General features: G+C 41.4%; 1 protein-coding gene across 1 annotated transcript; it reads right to left on the bottom strand.

The window, feature by feature from the left end:
* Positions 1-449: 449 nt before the first annotated feature.
* On the bottom strand, positions 450-4,361 carry LOC130087775 (uncharacterized). The gene is made up of 5 exons (XM_056254253.1): positions 4,241-4,361; positions 3,442-3,576; positions 2,921-3,075; positions 798-1,807; positions 450-697 (listed from the first exon to the last, which is right to left on the bottom strand). Exons 1-5 carry the CDS (start codon positions 4,343-4,345, stop codon positions 450-452), a joined length of 1,653 nt encoding a protein of 550 aa, XP_056110228.1. The 5' UTR covers positions 4,346-4,361.
* Between the last annotated feature and the right edge of the window lie 7,899 nt (positions 4,362-12,260).

The raw sequence follows: 12,260 nt of genomic DNA, 5'->3' as shown, positions 1-12,260 counted from the left end.
TTAAACATTTCTTTCTTTCAATTTCTTTAATTTTTTTACCAACATAAATCACAGAACAAAAACACAGACAATACAGTACGAACAATGAACAATACATAGGCCTACTTATAGTACAGAAAATAAACGTCATTACAAACAATAAACCGTACATACAATCAACAATACATACAAACAATAAACAACAGTAATAACTGTAAACAATACATATTTACAATACAGACATACATCATCATCATTCCTTGCTATGGTTCCATATGCTAGTTTACCATTTTATAATACATTTCATAAATCACCCCATTCATTCATTTACTAAATAAATAACTATATATTCCTATTATACAACATAATATAAGGCATACAAGATAAACTACAACTACTATTATGATTAATTTTACACAATATACACAATATACCCCACCTTACCCTGCACATGACCTACACATACCAGGCTACTCTTCGCATTCTAATGCCCCATAAAATGCTTGGGCCTCCGGTGGCATGTAGGCTAGCATTTTCATAAGATCCCGGTGCTTCTCCTTCTTGACGGGCAGAGGGTCCTCATAAGCACGAGCATACGTGGTGGAGAACAAGGGAGCTGGAGGTGGTTGATTCTTCCTCTGTTTGGTGATCAGCCAGGTCTTCCATCCCTCGTAGAGGCTGTGGCTCCCTTTTGTGTGGACACACCATGGATCAGCAGCTGAAATCATGATTCAACAAGAAATTCAATAAAGATTCTTCTTTCACGCACATATCCCCAACACTGTTAATCTCAGAAGACCTACTCTTTTGTTTTTTACCTGTCACTTTCAACCACATCATGGATGTGATTAGCAAGCCAGGTGGACGCTTTAATGTTGCATCAGGGAGCTGCCTGAAGTCCGGACATTTCATCTCAATGACTTTGAATGGATGCTGCTGCCTGGCTCCACGGATCATCTCGGCGACATCGCTGGGGGTGTGGAGTGTGGACACCTTACGCCTCTTGTCCAGCGTGGCAAAGGAACGGTCACAGGGAAGGAAGGAGTGACCAGACACCATGAACTTCTGCTCTATCTGACTGAAGTACCTTCTAGATACGAGCAGGGCCATGAGGTTTAGGACTCGCCAGTTGTTGTTCTGCCCACAGCATCGGTCACTATAGATGACGAGCTTCCGTTCCTTTGCCTGGACTAGGGGAGCAAAAGATGTTTCTGCCCACTTCAAAAGACAGCTTGCCACCTCGATGGAACCTCTGTGAGCGATGCCCTCATGCCAGAGGCACATTGTAGGAGGATCGTCAGTGCCCATCTCCTGGATACAGAGGTTGTAGTTGGCCAGCTGCCGTTGATAGTACACGTTGGAGTGTGTCAGGTTTGGCGTGAACACTACCCCCTGCATGTCGATACAAATGACATGGCAGTCATCATTGGCTTTGGCCCACTCTGTGTCAGCCTGCAACTGGGTGTACGCTTTTTCAGCTTTCCGGTGGTGAAGCTCACTCTCGGCTGCGATCTTCAACCTTTCTCCTTCTGTTGTAGCAGCTGTTAATTTTAAAAACAGGGCGTCACATTTCGCACAAGTGTCACTTCTTGGCTGCCCAAAACTGAGGTTCTGCTGCTTGAAGATGTCCCTATAGAGCCAGAACTTTGCAGTGGATGTTGGATTGTGTTCCTTGTACAGGCGGAACATGCGGAGCAGGTTTAAATCAGGGCTCAGGTACTCCCTCTCCACATCTCCCTTCATCCGTGAGTAGTGGTTCGGTTGGCGTGGGAAGCTCAAGATATGCTCTCTTATACCCTCTCTCACTGCAGGATGAATGCTATGAGGCCTAAAAAATAAACACCACAACTCATGAACAAGGGAAATATAATAAACTATGCTGGTCTGTTTTGCACAATTGCATTGTTTCTGTGACCATAAATGTATAATTATAAACATTCCTCTAAACTATAGGATTTTGTTTTTCACATACAGTCATTAAAGGGATACTTCAAGATTTAGCATTAAGCTTTGTATCATTAGAAAACCGAATTCTTTTTAGTATTTTCGAATTACAATGCTTTTCTCCCTCATATCCCCCTGAGATGAGAGATTTATGTATTTTTTGTCTGGGAAAAATCCTCCGATGACGCAAAAATTGTCATTGTTTACATGCACATCTTTTGTTTCAATCTAACTGAATTTATTCCGATTTGTGAATCTGAATGTAGTGTTTACATGGATGCTAAACATGTGATTGATTGATGTGTGCATTTTAGCATTGCAATCTGGGAGTTGTTGTCTTTCATCCCCATAAATCAAAAATGCATTTTCTGGCTTTTAGAAGGCTCCATTCAAAAATAATTTCACATTTCTACTACATAAATGACCCATTTTAAATACACATTAATCTTTCCAGAGCTGAAGTATCCCTTTAAGATCCACATGTTGTAATGATACAAAGAATAATCATACATTACATTTGCATAGCACTTTATCTCTGATATCGATTTCAAAGTGCAAAAATATGTTTCCTGACTGGGCAACAACAGTGAGCTGAATCCTAACCATTACGGTATGTGCACACTGGCGTTATAGGGTGGCAAGGCACCCAACGCTCTATAATGCCAGCGTCCAGTGCACCATTAGACCAGAGAATGTTGTAGGTGTGACAATGGTGCAGCTTTAAAAACTAACAGGACGAGAGCATGAGGTCCTTCAAGATTTGTTTTTTTTTACTTACCTGTTCTTATGTTTTCCTCTGAAGTCCTCTAATGGAGACCTGACTTTAGCTACCTGCTCTGTTCCCTCAGACTGACTGCCTAACTTTTCTTGAATAACCTTTTCAAAGATAAGTAACTTTAAATAAATATGTTATGGACAATGTATCTAATTAAAATCATGCATGTAATAAAAAGTTAACAAACGGAAAAGGCTAGGCTATATAAAACTTGCCTGTTACAGTAGGCGACTGTTGGTCAGTTGAAAGACTGACATAAATGTGAGTTTACAAACAGCAAGTCTTTGGCCTCCTTGTTGCACATGGTACTTGAAGGTGTACTTCCTCTTAGTAATCTCAGTGTCAGGCCCACGTGGTCGTCTGCGACTCACCTTGTGCTAGAAGTAAAAAGACATGAAGTAAAAAGACATTTACCATAGCGTAGCAGGCTAGCCGTATTGTAGAGCTGTCAGGTTAAGGTCATTAAGTACGTGAGTAGGCTTTGGTTAGGAGAATGAATAAGCATTTTAGGGCACCAAAGCGCTGTGGTCTGACTGTAATGCACTTGGTGGCCTACTTGATGCTGATCATCCTTCATCCATCCTCACAAAATTTAACATTTACAGTGATCAGGCACATGTGCAGTCTTAGTGAATTGAAGGCATACAGTAGTATTCAATTCACTGGTTATTTCATGGGCCTACATTGTGATGCATTGCATACTGTTGACATGATATGGTCATGAATTGCTTAAGTTAGCCTACCTGCTCCAAACCAGAGAGAATGATAGCCTGCTGCCTCTCATAAGAGACAGCATAAAACTCTGTGAAGAGCTGGAGTTTTCTTTGTTCTGTTAGGCTTGAACACTGCCTGGGACACGTCTCCTTGCACACCTTGCCCTTAACAAAAACAAAGTCACATTAGAGTTTTTTTTGTTACATATAGCTATAGAACACTAGAGCTATTAGCAGCTATTAAGGTTACTACCTATAATATATAACGTAACAGCTTACACAATCAATGCATTTTTTTATTATTACCTTTTATTTATTAAAAAATGAGTAACAAACAAATATAGCATACAATATCACAAAACAATGTGTTGCATAAATGGTAACATGGGATCCAAAAAGTATATCAAAATATTTTAAACACGTCAATGACTTTTTTATTTCAGAGACATAAAGCAATCAAAGTCTAATTTTCTCAGCTTTCATTTCGACCCATTCATGACTTGATTCGCTAAACAGTCAGAGCTGTATGAACATTAGTAACGTTAGACGCCCAGTAATATGCCCCCTGACTGTAACCAGCTACGTTAACAAGTAACTGGCTAGCCAGACATCAAACGCAGCTATAATGTTTCGATTCATTTATCCTCGGTTATAAGGAGTAGTAGCCTACAGCATTAATTTCGACCCATTCATGAATTGATCCGTTAAACAGAGTGAGCTATATGAATGAACTGTAGTAACGTTAGACGACGCGCAGGAGCCTACACGCCCCTCTGACTGTAACAGTAGCTGCTAAGTTAGATACTTTGTATACGGTTCTTTCACTCACCTCTTTCGGTGGACTTTTTCCTCGTTTTTGCTCTCCTCTCCGGTTCACATATGGTTTCCCAGCATCCCTCAAAGACTTCCTTGCTCTGTCCTTCCATTCATTCATGTTCGCTCTCCTTTTTTTGCCGAGGTTTTACATGAAAGCAACCGGCGTCTCCATTTTTCGTTAGTGGACATAAACGGTTTTTCCGCGTGAGACTATTTTAAAATTTAAAATACAGAGTTTTGGTCGCGCGAACACACCCCCAAAGTGATTCTGTATACAAAGTGGCACACATACATTCAAGTCACATGGTTATCTCAATTTTTGTTTTTTTGGACTTATACGGTTGTTCGTCGCATTAATGTGTTACGTTAACATACCGGACACCTATTCAGCCTGTTTATCTGTGTGCTATTGTGTAGTTGAATAACTTGCCTTTCCAGATTACATGTCTGTTCTTGGTCTTGGATTTTGTGAAATAAATCTCTAAATAAATGCAATTTATAGTCGAGTGCGACTTATATACGTTTTTTTCCTCTTCATGATGCATTTTTTGACTGATGCGACTTATACTCCGGAGCGACTTATAGTCCCGAAAATATGGTAATGCTGACACAAATATTGCTGCCTAGTTTTCTAGATAAAGGGGCAAAACAAAATTTACTCATTGGCATGTCTTACCCCACTCTTTACCTATACTGCTCACTACTTTTTTTAAAAACAATATACAGTATACAGTATATGTGATATTGTACAGTATGTGACTAGAAATGTTGTTGGCACATAATATCACTAAATCCTATGTGACATCGATAAATGAAAATGTGTTGAATAGATCCCTTAAAATCCATTTAAATTTTCCCTCAATTAAAAATAAAACATTCTGTACAGTAGGTTTATTTGCTACTGCCTTTCATTTCCCTTCAGGATTCTATAGGAAGGCTCTCTCTGTGGACGCCCTTCATATGTGTGTCCTCTTGTTAACTTTCAGAGGAACCAGACTTGAACAGGCACAATGTCTCAGACTTCTTTCAGTGTCTCAGAAAGTCTGTTCATGAACCCCCACAGGAGAATCCAGTGCAAAAACAGCATACAACAGTGTACCAAAGTCCACACACCAGCCTCTTCATTTGTACCGTCTTCAATATATTATTTGCTGAGGTAGGGCCCAAGGGGGGCATGACCTGAAAGAGCTCGCTGACATATTGAACTATCCAGAAGATCACACAAAATATTCAATATTGATACACAGAGGAGGATAGTAGGAAGATACAGAAAAAGAAGGAAAAAGAGCAAGAGCAGTGGGCAGCTTTATCTCTGAGAAAAAAAAAAAAGAGAGAGATTTGCTGTGTGGTGTAACATGTCTCCAAACAGACATTTTGGGACTGCTGATGCAGGCAATAAAACCGTTAAACTGAATTGGTTTGTCTGAAAGCTGAGCGGAGCTCTTAACCCACCACAGTCTCTATTGGACAGTTGTGTATGCATTTTAATGAAAGAAGCGAATCTTCCATTGCATTGAAAGGGAGTTAAGTCTCACTGCCTTTTTCCTGAGACATTCACTGAACATAAACCTGCAGAAATATGTTTTACACCCACCTCACACATTATTCATTTGCAGTATACAAGTAGTGAAGGAGCAGCATGCATGTGTTCATTGTGCTTTGATATAAGATGCATTTGCAATGTGCAACTGATCATTGGCTTCTTCTGTATACCAGAAACAATTAGTTCTTGATTATTTTGAGTCACTGAAAGGTGTTTTCCAGGATTGTGATTCTATTTGTACACATACAGTAATATAATCTTTCATAGATGTATTCACGTTTAACCCTCTGGGGACCAAGGGGTTTTTGGGGACCTTTGGGATGTTTTGACATGCACTGACATTTGTACTTTTTTCAGTTATTTATAAACATGTTAAAACATCCCAAGGGGTTTTTGGGGCCCTTGGGATGTTTTGACATGCACTGACATTTGTACTTTTTTCAGTTATTTATAAACATGTTAATGGCAAAGGTGTAAATTCACTCTATATAGCACAAACAGGGCTACCATAATATGTGAGCAACATGTATGTACAAGTTTGTATTTTTGAGAGAATATTATTTATGCATGGTTATTTAAAAACTTAAAAATATTACAAAACACATATTGATTATTTCTTCACAAGACTTTTGAGAAATTGTATCACATAGCCTAGAATATTTGCTCCAAAACTATGTGAGAATCATCCTGACTACTCATTCAGATAAGTCAATAAAGTCTTTTAGAATGTGTATGACGTGTTTTGTTTGAGAAAGCTTTATGCGAGGAGGCGTGATCTCTCATTAATATGTATGGCATTTCACACCTGAGAAAGACAAAGACCCTCCCATAATGGCCCTATTAGGTGCTATCAGGCCATATCATTATGAGGAGCCTTGCACAAAGAATGAGGATATTTAAAAAAGAATGGCTTTTAGATTGTTTGGATTTATTTACAACACAACATAATCCAAAGATACACAACAAAGGACAAAAAAGCACATTAGTAAACACACTGATCTAAAGACAGAGGCTTGCACAGTCACACAGCATTGTCCCATTCCTGAAACATAGTACATACCTGTCATTTCCAAGGTGTTTGATTTTTCATTTCTTGTCCCTATAAAAAAAAAAAATACCTGTGAACATGCTGATATCAAGAGAAACTATATGGCTGCACGACTTTGGGCATGCATTGTAGATTTTTCTGGTTAAAATTGCTTTTTAATTATATATACACACACACACACACACACACACACACTGCTTAGAATTAGTGAACACACTCATGCTAAAGTTGACTAAAAAGAGGAATAAAAAATCTTAATGCCTTAATTTAAAAAATGAGGAAAACCTTTAGGGACATGAATAATGTCCCTGAATTCTTTGTGAATGAATAATGTATCGCAAATAATTAAATGTTCTTCTTTAAAATACAGGGTGCATACGTCTGGACACTTCTATCACACACCCTTCATCATATAGACATGGTTTTATTTCAGTTCAAAGTTAGAGTTGGAAACAAATTGAAAATAAAATTGTCTTTTTCCATAAATGTCTTAGTTTGATCATACATATTTCAAAGTTGAGGATTCATTATTTTGATATAGCTTGCATTGGAACAAACATCTTAGTTGATTAGTTTATTGACAAAACATACTATATATTTAACATATGAGCAGAAACTCCTAACAAAAGCTTATTTGATGTCTTTATTTTGAAGCTTATTTGAAGCTTATTTGATGCTTATTTGATTTGAAAAACTTTATCCAAAACTAGTCAACGAAATGTTGTCTTTTATTTCGTCTGTAAGTGCGTATCTGTGCGTTCATTCATTCATTCATTCACACACACACACACACACACACACACACACACATACACACAGAAACATGATTCACATTTAAACAGTATGCTATTTTTCCGTTTACAGACACTAACATTATTCTATATCGCGATTAGAACAAAGCACAATCATAAAACACTTACAGTTCTCAGCTGAATCTGTTGCTCCTCCTCGAAGTGAAACCAGCACTTGTTCTGTGGTAAATGTCCCAGGATTATTCCTCATAGACGAATCTTAATCTGACTAAAAAATATAGTGTGTTTACAGAGTTTACAGCATTTGCCTGGGTGCGTTTATCTATTTTGCATATGGCCTCAACACATTATCTTATGAATAGAGCGCTCTGCGAGTGGGTGTGAACAAATTAACGATAATGAGCTGAGACAGGAGAAACTGTACTTCTCTTTAGTTTCATACAGATTACATTGCAGGAGAATATTTGTTTTAAATGTGAATTGTTTTATTTAAAAGTAGATATTTAAAGCGTTCTTTAGACGTATGTTTCATGTTTGTGTGATAAGTATTAGCTGAGTTTCAGTTCATTTTCCAGACATGTTTCAGAAAGATTTTTGCGGAGACAGAGTGAGCTGAAAGCGCACCCTGTTTATTTTATTTATTTAAAAAAAAACACAAGGTTTTGATGTTAATGTGAGTGTACACAAAAAAAGAAGACCCTCTATAGTTTATAATCATGTATATTTTTTATTATGGTAGGCTGTGCAGTTCCCGCAGGGCAGTCTATGAGCGCGCTAGAATGCCCGCTCTAGGTCTGCTAGCTGCTGCACTGCGTTGACAACATATACAAAATTAAGGAAATAAATAGTATATATGTTTTATTTATATGACCATAAATGACGGAATATTTTAAGTCTATGTTGCTGCTATATGAAAAAAAAACAGCAAAACGCGCCGGCGAACCTAAAGGAGGCGGGAAGAAAAAGACGGCAGCCCCTCACGGTCGACTGCCCCCACACATAATAAAACAACACAGCAAAGAAAATAGTCCAGGCCTGGTCCTCTCTCGTCCTTCACGGTCGTCGCTCCTCCTTTTATGCTTCCGCCCGGTGCCTCAGTTCTCTCACAGCCCTCGGCCTCATCCTGCTCGCCACATCGGTCTATACAGATTTATATGTAAGCAAGTGGCCACCACGCCAGAGCCTGGGGGGGGGGGGGGCTATAGGTACCAAGCTCCAGCAGATGTGGATGTGGATGCGGAGCTTGGCCCTCCAGTGCTCCACAGCCCAGGTCCCCCACTGCACAACAGCCCTCTGTTCCATGGATCTAGCCCGCCATTGCTCCACAACCCAGGCCCGCCACTGCTCCATGGTCCAGGTCAGCCAGTGCTCCACAGCCCAGGTCCACCACTGCAGCACGGCCCTCTGTTCCGTCGTTCTAGCCTGCCATTGCTCCACGGCCCAGGTCCTCCCCTGCTCCACGGCCCAGATCCGCCCATGATCCACTGCCCAGATCCACCCATGCTCCATGACCCAAATCCGCCACAGCTCTACGGCCCACCAATTTTTTGCCTTGGTCCTGGTCCTGTCCCCCTTCCCGGACCTGGCCCTCCATTCCTCCCCCTGGACCACCTCAACTCCACCACCCTCCTGAACTTTATGGGTTTCGGGTTTTGTTTGGGCGTCTGGAGCCGCCCATAGAGGGGGGTGGGAGGGGGATATGTCACTGTTGGTTTTGGGTTTTGTTTGTGTTCATGTTCTTTATTTTGAAGTTTTGTCATAGTCATGTTTCCTAGTTTCTAGTCATTTGACTTCCTTGCCCTCATGTGGTCATGTCTTGTGCTTCCTTTGTTTCTTGTGTCATGTTCTCATTAGTAGTATTTGTCAGGTGATCCCTATATTCCTGTATTTAAGCCCTTTTATTTCCCATGTTTTCTTTGTTACCTTGACCTCATCAACACATGCCAGCAATGATTCCAAGGTAATAGAGGCGTTTGGCTTAAGAGGTAGATACAATTGAGTATTGTCTGCATAACAGTGAAATGACATGCCATATCTACCCCAATTGACCATTCGCAAAAGCCACGCCCCCTAGTTATTGTTACTACGCCCATCAAACAAATGGTCAAACACGACCAGCGCGACAGATTCCCATGACGGGAAGAGGTAAAAGTTAACGTTACCCGTGCGTGTCAGTGACCTTTTTTGGAGCAATACCTTAGCGATATCCTCCAGATCGAGGCAAAAGGGGTTACAGTATGCAGTGGAGGGATATATTCAAAATATAAAAATACGCAATGAAAGAGACACGACTACTATCGAGGCGAATGCTTATACCGGTCTCAAGCGAAATCTGAGAAACCCCATGACCTGTACCTCAAATGCAACCAGCACAGCCTTGAAGAAGATTTTATAAGCTGGTTCAGTGGCTAATTGTTTGGAGTTAGAAATATATAACTCGCGCTGCATATTTAGTAATTTTGCCTCAGATACAGGGCTTTTTAACAAGCAGGTTATTCATTACCACGGCAACCGCTTGCGTGTCATGCTGAATGCGATTTTCGTGTTTAAAAAGTAACTATACATAAGAGACGGAAAGATGCAGATAACCATAAATTATTTAAGGTTATTTCTATTCGTTTCGATATTGATATATGAACCGATGTTGTCAAGTAACGTTAAGCTTCATGCTTTCCCCGTTGCGAGCGTGCACTCCTCTAAACTGTAGTCTACGGCTGCTGCACTGTTGACTGCTACTCATTTTCCCTGAGAATATCATGTTAACAACAACCCTTTAGATAACGTAATTCTTTTGTGGATCCTCTTGATCTGCTTTCTCCATGTTTCTTTGACTAATCTCAGTGTCTCGGTCTCACGCACGCTGCAAGCAAGTTAACCATGTTCGACACATTTAACTGGGAGTGGGGCCGTCCACGCTGTTTTATCCATTGTAGGCACCTCTCACGTTGTGTTTTCGGCTTTGTAAACGGAAAGAACAACTCCTCCAGACAATCTCTCGGGGTACCTAGTGTCCGATTTACAAACGCCGTGGGCGTGCCGCTTCATCTTGCTTGGAGTCAATGTTTGACGGACCTGCTCACATAGTAACGGTTGCTATGATGTGTGATTGGACAATGGCCGTTTTGTGGGAGGGGCCTGCGAACGGTCAATTATGCCTAAAGGAAGCATATAAAGAGAGAAAAAATGGCTGCTAAACGTCTTGGTTATTTATGTAACCCTAGTTCCCTGAAGAGGGAACGAGACGCTGCGTCAACGCTGTGGGAACGCCCCTGCGTGTGTGCGTCCTGAAGCACGTATGGAATCAGTCCAATGAAGAGACGGAACGTCATAGGCGGGTGACGTCACCGACCAGGAAACTATAAAGCACCCCAAAAATACAAGTGCAACAGCTTCTGATTGGCCGAAGCAAGTGGCAACGGGCATGCCGGGAGTATGGCAGAACGACGCAGCGTCACGTTCCCTCTTCAGGGAACTAGGGTTACATACGTAACCGAGACGTTCCCTTTCAAGGGAACTCGAGCTGCGTAAATGCTGTGGGAACGCTAATACCCCATAAGAGCAAGTGCCCGTCATGTGAAATCAGAGCGCACAGAGGATGAAAGCACCTGAGCCCCTGGAGTGGAGCTGAGGTCCAGGTCATAGAACCTAACAAGTGTGCGGTGAGGACCAACCTGCCACAGACATGATGGAGGGAAACTCCCGACAATAGAGCTTTGGAAGCAGCCATACTCCTAGTCAAGTGAGCTTGTACAGCCAAGGGTGAAGGCTGACCAGCCGATTCGTAAGCAAGTGAAATGGCCTCAACCACCCACTTGCTCATCCTCTGTTTAGATGCAGGAAACCCCTTCCTGGGTGGCCCAAAGCAAATGAACAACTGTTCAGATTACCTCCACAGGGCAGCTCTGTGGACATAAGCATCTAAAGCCCTAACTGGGCAGAGTAAATTAAGTTTCCCCTGGTCTGACGACATAAAAGGAGGAGGACAGAAAGCCTGCAGAACTATAGGTCTAGCAATATTTGTAGGGACCTTAGGAACGTAACCTGGCCTAGGATGGAGGAAGGCCTTCACCATACCAGGCGAGAATTCCAGGCACGAGGGGGGAAACCGAGAGTTAGAGTTCTCAACGGGTCGGGTCGGCCCGACAAACCCGACGGGACCCGCGGGTTCGGGTCGAAAATATTTGCAAATGACTCGGGTCGGGTCGGACCTCGGGCTTAATCTTTTGAATTGTACAGTGAAAAAAAAATGTATTATTCATCGCTGCTGTTCACTGTAAAGAAAGTCTGGCTGCTGCGTTCAACGTGCATCGCGACGCGAGGGCAGACCTCACGCAGACCTTAACAATGCTGTAGAAGTGCAGTTTATTAATAGTAAATGTTAACTAATCTAATTAAGTGTTACCGATTTTTTTATACACCGATTCAGAGGTCTCGTGAGTTCAGTGGTGAGTTAAAGTGAATGGTTAAAATGAGTCATTCGTTTGCGTATCGGACGTCTAGCCACGACACACGTTGTGTGATTATTTCGGCAGTTTAGGACATCGCACAAGATTTGCGTCAATACAGAAAACATTTAATCACTGGTTAGGTTTTTTCGTTTATTGAAATGTGGTTTATGTCAGCTGGATGGGCGGAACGTGGGAGACGTGAGAGTGCGCGCACGCGCGGCCGGGGCTCTCTCTCTGCGTCA

Source organism: Rhinichthys klamathensis, unplaced genomic scaffold, assembly GCF_029890125.1.
Source record: "Rhinichthys klamathensis goyatoka isolate OS25496 unplaced genomic scaffold, OSU_Roscu_1.1 h1tg000111l_1, whole genome shotgun sequence".
In the NCBI taxonomy this organism is placed as follows: domain Eukaryota; kingdom Metazoa; phylum Chordata; class Actinopteri; order Cypriniformes; family Leuciscidae; genus Rhinichthys; species Rhinichthys klamathensis.
This window is presented reverse-complemented; position numbering and strand designations above follow the sequence as displayed.

Coding starts and splice junctions, on each gene's coding strand:
- LOC130087775 (XM_056254253.1), bottom strand. CDS start 4,345: ATGAATGAATGGAAGGACAGAGCAAGGAAGTCTTTGAGGGATGCTGGG. Junction 3,076..3,441: donor TTCTCTCTGGTTTGGAGCAG/GTAGGCTAACTT, acceptor TTTTACTTCTAG/CACAAGGTGAGTCGCAGACG. Junction 698..797: donor GATGTGGTTGAAAGTGACAG/GTAAAAAACAAA, acceptor TCATGATTTCAG/CTGCTGATCCATGGTGTGTC.